A 12,104-nucleotide genomic window follows, 5' to 3' on the forward strand; every position below is an offset into this window, starting at 1 on the left:
GAGAAGTCAAATCACACTGCCAAGACGATGCTATAATTTAATTCCTTGGCTCCTAGTCCAAGGCAATTTCTTTTCACAAAACACACAGGCCTGGACTTTGAAGTTTATTAATGAAATTTTGTCAGCTTGATATGTTGCCATCTTTCAAGTGCAGAAATTAATTAATTTTTAAAATTAAGAGCTGTGTAGGAGAGAAATGGAAGCAATTTTCTTAAATTACTTATAATCAGAAGGACTAGGAGATTCCTTATTCATTCTTCATTTATTCAACAGACACTTCTTGAGCACCACCAGTCTGGCACAGTACCTGTCACATAGTGGGAGTTCAATAGCCATTTGCAAGACAAATTATAGAATGGGCATCTATTGACTGAATGTTTGCCACATAGACAAGACTAGGGGTCTGGAGGGAAGTGACAAAGACATTCTAGGTAGTGGGAACATGTCATGAGCATAAAATACCATGATGGGGTTCAGGGAAGCTCTACATCTATCAACTTGTGAGCAGTTGTGAGCCCCAAAGGTGTGAACTGGCTAATGCAGAATTCAATTTCGGTTTTAGAGGGATCATTTTCTTGTCAGCATAGAGGATGGATTTAGGGTTATGGATGGGAGTGAGCATGAGGTCAATGGCTGAGATACTAATCAAAAAGTTACTGTTATAGTAAGCCTAGGAAAGAAATGATGAGGACTCTTCTCATTTTGACTTTCCTTCAAAACTCAAACTCTCCCTAAACTTGCCCATGTAAAATGCATATATCCCAAATCCTAAAATTTGATCTCCAACACTAGCCAGTTTAGGAAGATAAAAAATGAAAGGGGAAAGTTGAAGGCATTCCCCCTAAGAAGTGGAACAAGACAGGGATGCCTACTTTCACCACTTCTATTCAACACAGTGCTATTAATAGAAATCCCACCCATAGCAATCAGGCAAGAGAAAGAAATAAAGGGCATCCAAATTAGAAAAGAGGAAGTCAAACTATCTCCATTTGTCAGGATAATCATATATCTAGAAAACCCTAAAGACTCCTCCAAAAGACTACTAGATTTGATAAATGAATTTAGTGAAGTCTTAGTTTACAAAACTAATGTACCCAAATCAGTAGCCCTGCTATACACCAACAACAATCAAGCTGAGAGCCAAATCAAGAACTCAATCCCTTTTATAAGAGTTGCAAAAAAAAAAAAAAAAAAGCCCACTGCTGAATATACTTAATCAAAGAGGTGGAAGATCTCTATAAGGAGAACTATAAAACGCAGCTGAAAGAAGTCATAGATGACACAAACACAGGGAAATATATGCCATGCTCCTGGATTGGAAGAATCAATATTGTGAAAATAACCATACTTCCCAAAGCAATCTACAGATTCAATGCAATTCCTATCAAAATACCAACATCATTTTTCACAGAATTAGAAAAAACAATCCTAAAATTTCTATGGAACCAAAAAAAGAGCCCCAACAGCCAAAGCAATACTAAGCAAAAAGAATAAATCTGGAGCCATTACATTACCTGACTTCAAATTATACTACAAAGGTATAGTTATCAAAACAGCATAGTACTGGTACAACAGTAGATACTTAGACCAATGGAACAGAATAGAGAACCCAGAACCAATTGATCTTTGACAAAGCATACAAAAACACAAACTGGGGAAAGGACACTGTATCCATTAAAAGGTGCTTGGAGAATGGGATAGCAACATGTAGAGGAATGAAACTGGATCCCTGTCACTCACTATATACAAAAATCAACTCAAGATGGATCAAACACTTATATCTAAGATGTGAAACCATAAAATTTCTAGAAGAAAACCTAATAAAAACTCTTCTGGACGTTGGCCTAGGCAAAGAATTTATGACTAAGACCCAAAAAGCAAATGCAACAAAACCAACAATAAATAAATGGAACCTAATTAAACTAAAAAGCTTCTGCACAGCAAAAGAAATAAACATCAAAGTAAACAGGCAACCCACAAAATGGGAGAAGATATTTGTAAACTATGCATCTGACAAGGGACTAATATCCAGTATCTATAAGGAACTCAAACGAATCAGCAAGAAAAAAATACATAATCTCATCAAAAAGTGAGCAAATCACATCAATAGACATTTCTCAAAAGAAGATATACAAATGGACAACAAACATGAAAAAATGCTCAACATCACTAATCATTAGGGAAATGTAAACTAAAACCACAATGAGATACCACCTTATTCCAGTAATAATGGCTATTACTAAAAAGGCAAAAACAATAGATATTGGTATGAATTTTGTGAAAACAGAATGCCTGTAGAATGCTGGTGGGAGTGTAAATTAGTACAACCTCTACAAAAAAACAGTATGGAGATTTCTTTCTTTCCTTCTATGTATTTATTTATGAGACAGGGTCTTGCTCTGTCACCCAGACTGGAATGCAGTGGCATGATTTGGCTCACCACAACCTCAGCCTCCTGGGCTCAAGCAATCCTCCCATCTCTGCCTCCTGAGTAGCTCGGGCTACAGGTGCATGCCACCGAGCCTGGCTAATTGTTTTTTGGTATTTTTTTGTAGAGATGGAGATTCACCATGTTGCCTAGGCTGGTCTCGAACTCTTTGGCTCAAGCAATCCACCTGCATCGGCCTCCCAAAATGCTAGGATTACAAACGTGAACCACGGCGCCTTTCTTTAGTTCTTAAAGAAAGAACTTTAAGTACTAAAAGTAGATCTACTATTCAATCCAGCAATCCCACTACTGGGTATCTATCCAAAGAAAAAGAAGTTATTATGTATTTTTAAAAAACACACCTGCACATGTATATTTATTACAACACAATTCACAATTGCAAAGATATGAAACCAATCTAAGTACCCATCAACTGATGAATAGATAAAGAAAATGTGGTGTATATATACCATGGAATACTACTCAGTCATAAAAAAGAATGAAATAATGTCTTTTGCAGCAACTCGATGGAGCTAGAGACTGCTATTCCAAGCGAAGTAACTTGGAAGTGGAAAACCAAAAACTGCAGTTCTCACTTGTAAGTGGGAGTTAAGCTATGGGTACATAAAGGCATAATGGAGTGGTATAATGGACTTTGGAGACTCAGAAAGAGGGAGAGTGGGAAGGGGGTGAGGGATAAAAAAATACATATTGGGTACACATACATATCCAGTGATGGGTGCACTAAAACCTCAGAATTCACCACTATACATATGTAATATATATTCCATCCATGTAACCAAAACCCACTTGTACTCCAAAAGCTGTTGATATATATATATATAATTTTCATATGTATTTATATATATGAAAAAAGAAAGCAAATCCCTGTCTTCCAAATCTCAAGTCATAGCAAGTGAAAAAAATTCATCATAAAATTCTAGGTTTGGAGATTTGATTTGACTCCTGATCAATCGGCTGAAACCGCTTTCTGTTAATGTTGATTCCTTACACTGGAAAATTCCTAGACTATTATTTGTATGAGTGATAATTTCTTTTCTGATTTTCAATCCAAACCACATGGAAAGAATGTTAAAATGGAGCCTGTGCACTTTGAATTTATTCTCAGCATTTAGGCTGCAGTATCACAGCCCAATTTCCACCAGTAGGAGGCATTATCTAAACATGTTGAGAAATATTCATTCCTAAGGAATGACATTGTTTCCTTATCTGGCTCAATTCAGTCTGAGAAGAAGGACTGTTGTTTCTGATGAAGAAAGAGCTCCACCCTCGGCTACTGCCACAGCTGCTCTGCCAATAACAAAGGCACAGCATTTTCCCTCTTTGTGCATCTCCAACATGGATGCTTTTCAGGGCATTTTAAAATTCTTCCTTAATCAGAAAACTGTTATTGGCTACAGCTTCATGGCTCTGCTGACCGTGGGAAGTGAGCGTCTCTTTTCTATTGTGGCTTTTAAGTGCCCCTGCAGCACTGAGAATATGACCTATGGGCTGGTTTTCCTCTTTGCTCCTGCCTGGGTGTTACTGATCCTGGGATTCTTTCTGAACAATAGGTCGTGGAGACTCTTCACAGGCTGCTGTGTGAATCCCAGGAAAATCTTTCCCAGAGGCCACAGCTGCCGTTTCTTCTACGTCCTCGGCCAGATCACTCTGAGCTCATTGGTGGCTCCAGTGATGTGGCTTTCTGTGGCTCTGCTCAATGGAACTTTCTATGAATGTGCCATGAGTGGGACGAGAAGCTCAGGACTCCTGGAACTGATTTGCAAGGGTAAGCCCAAAGAGTGCTGGGAAGAACTTCACAAAGTATCTTGTGGCAAAACTAGCATGCTACCTACTGTCAATGAAGAACTGAAACTGTCCCTTCAGGCCCAGTCTCAGGTAAGAAAAGACAAACTCGCCTTTTTCTCTCAGCATGAGCTTGAAGTATTCTCTTTGTGCTCCTTTCAGTCAGGGCTGTCTGTGTCCTGTCAGAATATTTTGAAACTAAATGGAAACTGAAACATGATGCAGCATTGGGACTATCTCAGGAAAAGCTTTTGAAAGGCTGGATGGCTCAGTAAAGTTGCTGACTGGATTATCTCTTTTCCGGTTCTGAAAAGAAAGTATCCACTGGATTGTCCATATGTAAATACTTAAGTACTTTAAAACAGTCTCTCTGGGTCGCCCTTGTAAATAAATAATGCCTAACACTAAATCATAAATTGAGTGTTAATGGCAGAGCTGTAATTAGAAATTACTGCCTTCTATCAATTATTTACATTCAAGTTGGTTTCTCAAACACACACATATATTATTCATCTATTAAAATGTAGCTGAATGAAATGAGTTATTACTTTTCAAAGTTGCATGTAATATAATTAGTGTAGAGATTCTCTTGAATGATTTCTGGCAACTGCTATCTCTGTGTATAAAAATTGTCAAGATTGAGAAGAATTTCCCTTGTATGGTAGGAATCAGCAGTTTTTAAATAGCCTTCTGTGAAAAAGTGACCGTACTCTCTAGGGAGATTATGTTTTATACTCTTTGTGCTATACAGCTAAAGGGGTTCTTAATTACTTCAGAAGCTCAAGATTGGGACATTGTTTTATTTAACAGAAGGAAATCATATCTTTACCTAATTGATGCAGGGAAGTAGCCTGTCATTCCTCCAGGCACATGAACACAAATCCAGATGTACAGCCTTAGGAAGGACTGACTTCGCATTTATAGGTAGTACGAATGCGTTCCCAAAAGCAAAACAAGCGTTAAGAGTTGATAAGCAGATCCACAAATTGTCAGGAATGCTATCTGTTTCAGAATAAAGGCACAGAAATAGCATTATTTTACTTTTTCAACAAGGATTTGCCTTGGTAACAACACATCAAGGCAAAATCTGTTTTTAAAATCACACACTCCAAAGCTGGTTGGCAGTAAAGTCATAGTCTTCATAAATTGATAAGTCAAAAAATACTCCAAAACAAAATCTTTTCTTTAATGCATAAAGCACATTTTAGATAAAACATATCAGGCTCCCAAATGTTTTGTGTCTTTTACTGAAGAAGGGTATATAACTTTCAACTCTTATGATAGAATGATTGATTTATGGTTTATGTCCTCAGGCACCAGGCTCCATTCAGTCAGTGGCAGGCCCAAACACTTATCATTACGTGAGCTTCTCCTCTCTAAACACAGGCACAAGGAAACCATGCACATCATGTCATAGCTTAGGCTGAGCACACTGACCTGCTGATTCTTCATCAGAATGAGAAGGACCTGGGGCTGATTCCTGTGGGAAGATGCATAAGGAATGTAGGCAAGAGGAGTTGTATCAATAGCAGGTGCTGACTACAGAGGTTCAGATAGGCAGGAGGCAACATATAGTCCAGACCAATAATAGTTGGACATGTGCCTGGAGGTGGAAAAGAACACTCATCCATGGATGGGGCAGATAAACAAAAAATCTAGCTGGATGACTATTCTTAAGGAAGATAGAATGGAGTAGTGGAAAGAGCTCAACCTTGGAATTGTCTGGCCTTGGGTTTGTATGCTGATGTTACAAATCACCAGCTACGTGACCTAGAACTAGTGGTTTGACCTCTTTGAGTCCCAGTTTTCTCATGGTTAGTGGTAATATCACCTACTTTGGAGAGTTGTCGGAAGATTTAGAGATGATAGACATAAATGGGCATAAAGCTTCTGGTACACAGTAGGTGTTCCAAGTCAATGAGGAAAACTGCCAGGGTTTGGGGGAGGACACATGCAAAATATGACACTATTGAGGGCTGGTATGGGAGCATCCACCATGCTCTAGTTTGACTCTGGGTACTGTGAATTGAGGGAAAGCATCGGTCAATGCAAAGGTCATGTGAAAGGGGGAAGGGGACCTGAAGCTGATGGAATAGTTTGTAATTCAGCTGGAACTGGCTCAAATACTGAGATGAGATGGCATACAGAAGCCTCAGCTGTGGAAAAAGAGGAAGATAGATGATGAAGGAAAGGGGAAGATATAAGGTAGCCAACCACAAGCCATTCAAGGACTTTCACATGATGGAAGTTGTGCCTCACTCATTAATTATAAGTACAGAAAGATATTATGAGTTCAGTAATACATTTATGTAAGTGCATATACATTTGAAGAATAGCAGCATATAATATTAGCTAAAACTTAATGAATACATGTATCCAGTATCATTTCATTAGGTCCACCAAGTTACCCTTCAAGGTGAGTAACCCCCATTTCACAAGTGAAGAAACTGAGATACAAAGAATACACATAGTAAGGGGAAAGTTCAGATTTAAACCTGAGTAGTGCCAGTCCAGAGTTGGCATTGGTGCAGAGGTTGATACCCTTCACAAACACTCTATATCTGAGCCAAAGTTTGGGAACTACTGATTTAAAACTTATTTGTGGTTTTGTTATGGTCTGAATGGGTTCATTTGTAGATTATTATTTCTATTTTCAAATAGGCCCATCTGCTAAAGAATATTAAGGATTATTTAAACTAAATGTCAAGAGACACTTTGAAAAAGATGTTGGTTTTCCAAACATAAAATTAACAAAAATTCTGTGAAAACAGAATTAGAGCCAAAAAAGTTAGAAGATAATTTGAGCTATTTAAACTTTTGCTTTTAAGATCCAGGGGAGAAAAGCTGAACCATTTCATATTCAGGAAAGAGTTTGTTTTTTCTAATTACCAAAAATCAAGACAAATCATTTTCAAGGTTTTTTGAAAATGATCCTAATTTTTTCTCAGCCTTTATATTCTTATAGCTTCAGCTTCCTGATTGTATCGTCTGTCTCCCTTTTCCATGGACAGTGAGTAATGACAGAAAAAAATTAGTCTCTAGCCATGTATATACATTTATCAATGCCTAAAAATGCCTGGCTGAAGAGCTGGTCATTTGCTCAAATGACCACATTTACTTATGCACAGAATATTTTCCTCTCAGAGCTAATACTATTTGAGCTTGATTTCTGTAAGTCTTATGTAATCTATGCTTTGTACTCTTTTCTATCTGCCTGCCTTCTGGTTATTTCTTTGCACCAGCAATGTTGGGGAGGAGAATAGAGATTAGGCAAACCCTAACTTTATTTTGAGTTTACCTAATAAATTCAAAAAGTGAGTTTAAAGTGTTTAAAAATTAAGATGAATGATTTCAAATGAGGTATGTCAGACAGTGGTAATAATTTAGCTATACACTTCTCAATAATACCCCGGCTCCCTAAATGACTTTGCTTTTATGTGTACTCAATATTTCTTTCTTCTTAAGATTCTAGGATGGTGCCTTATTTGCTCAGCATCTTTCTTCTCTCTGCTCACCACATGTTATGCTCGCTGCCGATCTAAAGTTAGCCACCTTCAGCTGAGTTTTTGGAAGACATATGCACAAAAGGAGAAGGAGCAGTTGGAAAATACATTTCTGGACTATGCCAACAAGCTGAGCGAGAGGAACCTGAAATGTTTTTTTGAAAACAAGAGGCCAGATCCTTTTCCCGTGCCTACGTTTGCTGCCTGGGAGGCTGCTTCAGAGCTGCATTCTTTCCACCAAAGCCAGCAACACTATAGCACCCTCCACAGAGTGGTGGACAATGGTCTGGAACTTAGCCCTGAGGATGATGAGACGACAATGGTCCTTGTGGGTACGGCCCACAATATGTAGCTCATCCACCATCACTGACTCATGGTGTTGAGTGGTATGCTCATTCTGGGATCCTCCTAACGTATCACCAGCAACCTGTGTATCTCTGTATTTTCTTGCATTTGGAGTATCTTTACAAGACAATAACACAAAGGAAACTGCTTTGAAGCTCTCAAGTGGAGCATCAGGATGTGCTCAAATTGATGCTGAGGGGTGACAAAGGTGCTCTTGCATTGGTGGGGAGGGGCTCAGTAGGCCCAAATGTTGCTCCAAGATCTAAGATTTTATCATTCAACAGACAGACTCATGTGAGAGGGCTCATCAGTCTCTGTAAATATTGGTTGCAGAATTTAGGGGCAGAAGCAATGGCTTGTGAGTGAGCAAGTTACTCTTAACATAGGTTGCCCTACACAGTGACTCCTGCAGTGTGATCAGCAGGAGTCTCTGTCCTACAAATCTATCCTTTTAAGGATGTATGAAATTCTGGAATTCATTCCCTCAGAATCTGAAGACCTCAGTTCTCAAAAATGACAAGTTGCAAGAATATGATACCTAAAATTGAAAGTTTTTCACATGTTTTCACTGTATACTGAAAATACGCCCCTGGAAGCAGGGCTGCATCATAATTTTTGTGGGCTTTATGTACTTTTGCCTTTGCAAACCATTTCCTACATTCAAAATAGTAGTAACAAATATATATATATATATATATATACACAGAAATATATATTTATAACTGCATTGATAAAAGGTGAATATATTAACATTTTCTTCAACCTAAAAGTTTATGTATTTTCTTCTGATTTTAAAAGAAATTAAAAATATTTTAATGGGCCCTTACAAGTATTGTGGTCCTTAGGCACAGTGCTTACTAGGCCGTGGGTACGTCTTAGTGCGTTTGGGCTACTATAACAAAATATCATAGATAGGTGGCTTATACAAAATAGAAATTTATTTTTCACAGTTCTGGAGGCTGGGAAGTCCGAGGTCAGGGTGCCAGCATGGTCAGGTTCTGGTGAGAGCAATTTTCCAGGTTGCAAACTGCTTGCTGACTTCTCAGTGTCCTTCCATGGTGGAAAGTGCAAATAAGCTCCCTTGAGCATTTTTATAAGGCACTAATCCCATTCCTGGAGGCTCCACCTTCATGACCCAATTACTTCTCAAAGGCTCTGCTTCTTAGTACTATCAGCTTGGGGGGTTAAGATTTCAACATATGAAATTGGGGGAGACACAAACATTCAGACTATAGTAGGGTAAATTGACCTTGACTAAAGGTCTGGGGACACTGTCCAAAGCAGTACTGGCATAAAACTGTATTGCAGTCTTACATTTATCAGAAATAATGCAAATCTTGCATTCTACAATGTACTATATCCACATTAGTATGTACATATATATGTGTATGTGTATATGTACATAAATTCTCCTTAAATCTCTGAGAAGAATTGTGCTTTAAAAAAGAACCATGTTTTGTGCTGTGGCTCATACCTTACAGTGGTAGTCCATGTCTCCTAGTTTGAGAAAGCTGAATATTAACTTCTTACTAACATGAAACATGATGGCAAACTGAATCCTACAAGTATAGGACCCAGAACATATCTATGTTATTGTCGTTTACAAGAAGAAATATGTATTTGGTCTTTCTTCCTATTCCTGGTGCAGAGCTCCTAAAACCTTTGGGACCTCCAAAGTGATGTGTCTGTTAGTATGCGAATGAGATGACTGATAGTTACGTGCTTCTGAATGGTCTCAGAATGGGGTCTGGTTGCCAGGAGAACCAACCATGTGTTTAGAGGGTTGGAACTTTCAGCCCCACTCCCAGACCTTGGGGAAGGAAGAGGGGCTGAAGGTTGAGTTGATCACAAATGGATAATGATTTAATCAATCATGCCTAAGAATAAAGCTTCCCATAAAAATCGAAAGGACAAGGTTCAGAGAGCTTCCGCGTTGCTCAATACATGAGGGGCGGTGCGCCCAAAGGGGCCATGGAAGCTCCGTGCCCATTCCCCCAAACCTGTTCCTGTGCATCTCTTCTATCTGACTGTTTCTGAGTTATATTATTTTATAATAGACTGACGATAGTAAATAAAGCCCTTTCCTGAGTTCTGTGAGCTGCTCTAGCAAATGATGAAATCTGAGAAGGAAATCATGGGAACCTCTGCTTTGTAGCCATGTCAGATAGAAGATGTGAGTAACTTTGGAACCTACCGCTTGTGACTGATGTCTGAAGTTGCGGGAGGTCTTATGGGACTGAGCCCTTAACCTGCTGGGGATCTGCACTTAATGCCGATTAATGCCAGAATTGAATTGTATGATATCCAGTTGGTATTGGAGAATTGGCCAGTGTGGGAGAAAACCCGTACAACTGGTGGCAAGGAGTGTTCAGTGTTGAGTGTGAATGTCAATAAAAAAGGTTTGTTTTTTCTACATACAATATCTTTGGGAACTTGGAGGTACAGGGTCAGACGTCTGTGTGTGTATGTGGCAGGGACAGAACAGGGATTAGGGATGCGAGGGGGTAGAGTTTTCAGAATAAAGGGAGAGAAAATTCAGCAAAGAGTTCTCCTTCTTAATCTTTCTTGAGTTAAAGTTTGTCTGCCCTTAAGTGTCTTCTGAGCTGGAAAAGACACAAAGGAACTGGCCGATGCTGATGCCTCTCTTGCAGTGTGTGAGAGGCTGAAACAGAAGTTCTACAGAAGTAGGTTAGCTGTAAGGAGCTGAGGACTGAGGAGTCATATCTGAGGCATATTCCTGCCACCCTCAAGTCCAGGGACTTTCTGCACTCAGAAAACTTACGCTCATGACAATGACTGCCTCATTCAAGAAAATCCAAGCTGACTGGCAAGAAGCCAGCAGCCTGGGTACTTGTTGCTGCAGCTTAATAAGTAGCAGAGGAGCTCATCCTCCTCCTCTGGAAGAAGCCACTTAACAGGTTCTCATCCTGACTTCTAAATTCCTTGTAACAGTCCTTTACTCAGGAATAAAACAAGTCCAAGAAAACTTATCTGTCCCACAAATAGTCCTGGAGGCAGTGGAGTAAGATAGGGAGAGGAAATTGGTGTCTGCTCTCGAGTATCCTGAGGGAATGGGTATCTAGAGGCAGCAGGATGAACTGGCTTTGATAGCAGAGACTTTAAAATGTGTGGACCATTAGTTGTCTTTGGATGGGCTCCCTAGAGGCTGCGCCTGACACAGGGAGCTGTGTATACATGATTTATTAAAAGGAAATCCTCTTAGGAGAAACATATTAGCAGGATAAACACAAGAAAGAATGCAGTTACAAGTGGAGTCTCAATCAATCCCACAGGAAATTCTGGGACTTCAGCCTCAGCTTGACCTATGGGGGGCTCTGGAATGTCAGCTTTCTCCTGATCCCAACTGTGCTCTGGGGCTTCCATTGCAGCCAAGAGAGAGCATTCCCCAGAAAACTCCAGGTGAGGAATCTCCAGTGGCCCAAGGGTGATCCTCCAGAGGAGGCTACACCGCAGAACTGGGACGTTGGCACCCTGAATTTGGATATCTAGAGAGGGCATCCAATGGTCATACTAATGTCTGCCATAACAGTCTCTTCTAAGTCTAGAATTGAAGCATATGGAAGGGTCCTTGGGCTAGAGCCAACCCAAGCCCAGGCTAACTCCCTTTTTATACTTCTAATTTTCTCTGAAGATCTGGTCTTCTCCCTACCACCACTACCCTATTACATAAGAGGAAAGGATTCGAGAATGCTCTTGAAAAGAATGTGATGCTTTCCCATACAAGGAATATACTCAAGGAAAAATTTCATGGCACAAAATGCTGATTCTGTCCAATTTATCCCATGAATAAATTGTGTACACATATATATGATTTTTTGGTTTTTCCTGTGCAGTTCCTTCCTTTTTTCAGGCTAAACCACTTAATTCAGCTTTAGGATACATTCAGCTTATGCATATCAAATATAAAGTGGGGGAAAAAAAGGTATTTAACAAAGATTCCAAAAATAAGGCATGGCAGACAAATCACTACATAATTCTATGCATTATACCTTAAAGTAATA

The 12,104-nt window shown here is 39.4% G+C and overlaps 2 protein-coding genes across 2 annotated transcripts in view; one reads left to right on the forward strand and one right to left on the reverse strand.

The window, feature by feature from the left end:
- TRAPPC3L (trafficking protein particle complex subunit 3L) overlaps positions 1-12,104 on the reverse strand; it is a 51,021-nt gene that overhangs the window by 12,872 nt on the left and 26,045 nt on the right. The window lies entirely within an intron of this gene.
- CALHM5 (calcium homeostasis modulator family member 5) lies at positions 3,788-8,089 on the forward strand. Its single transcript, XM_032165548.2, has 2 exons — positions 3,788-4,327; positions 7,700-8,089. The coding sequence occupies exons 1-2, from the start codon at positions 3,788-3,790 to the stop codon at positions 8,087-8,089; spliced, it is 930 nt and encodes a 309-aa protein (XP_032021439.1).

The sequence above is a fragment of the Hylobates moloch genome, unplaced genomic scaffold, assembly GCF_009828535.3.
Source record: "Hylobates moloch isolate HMO894 unplaced genomic scaffold, HMol_V3 SCAFFOLD_2, whole genome shotgun sequence".
Lineage (NCBI taxonomy): Eukaryota > Metazoa > Chordata > Mammalia > Primates > Hylobatidae > Hylobates > Hylobates moloch.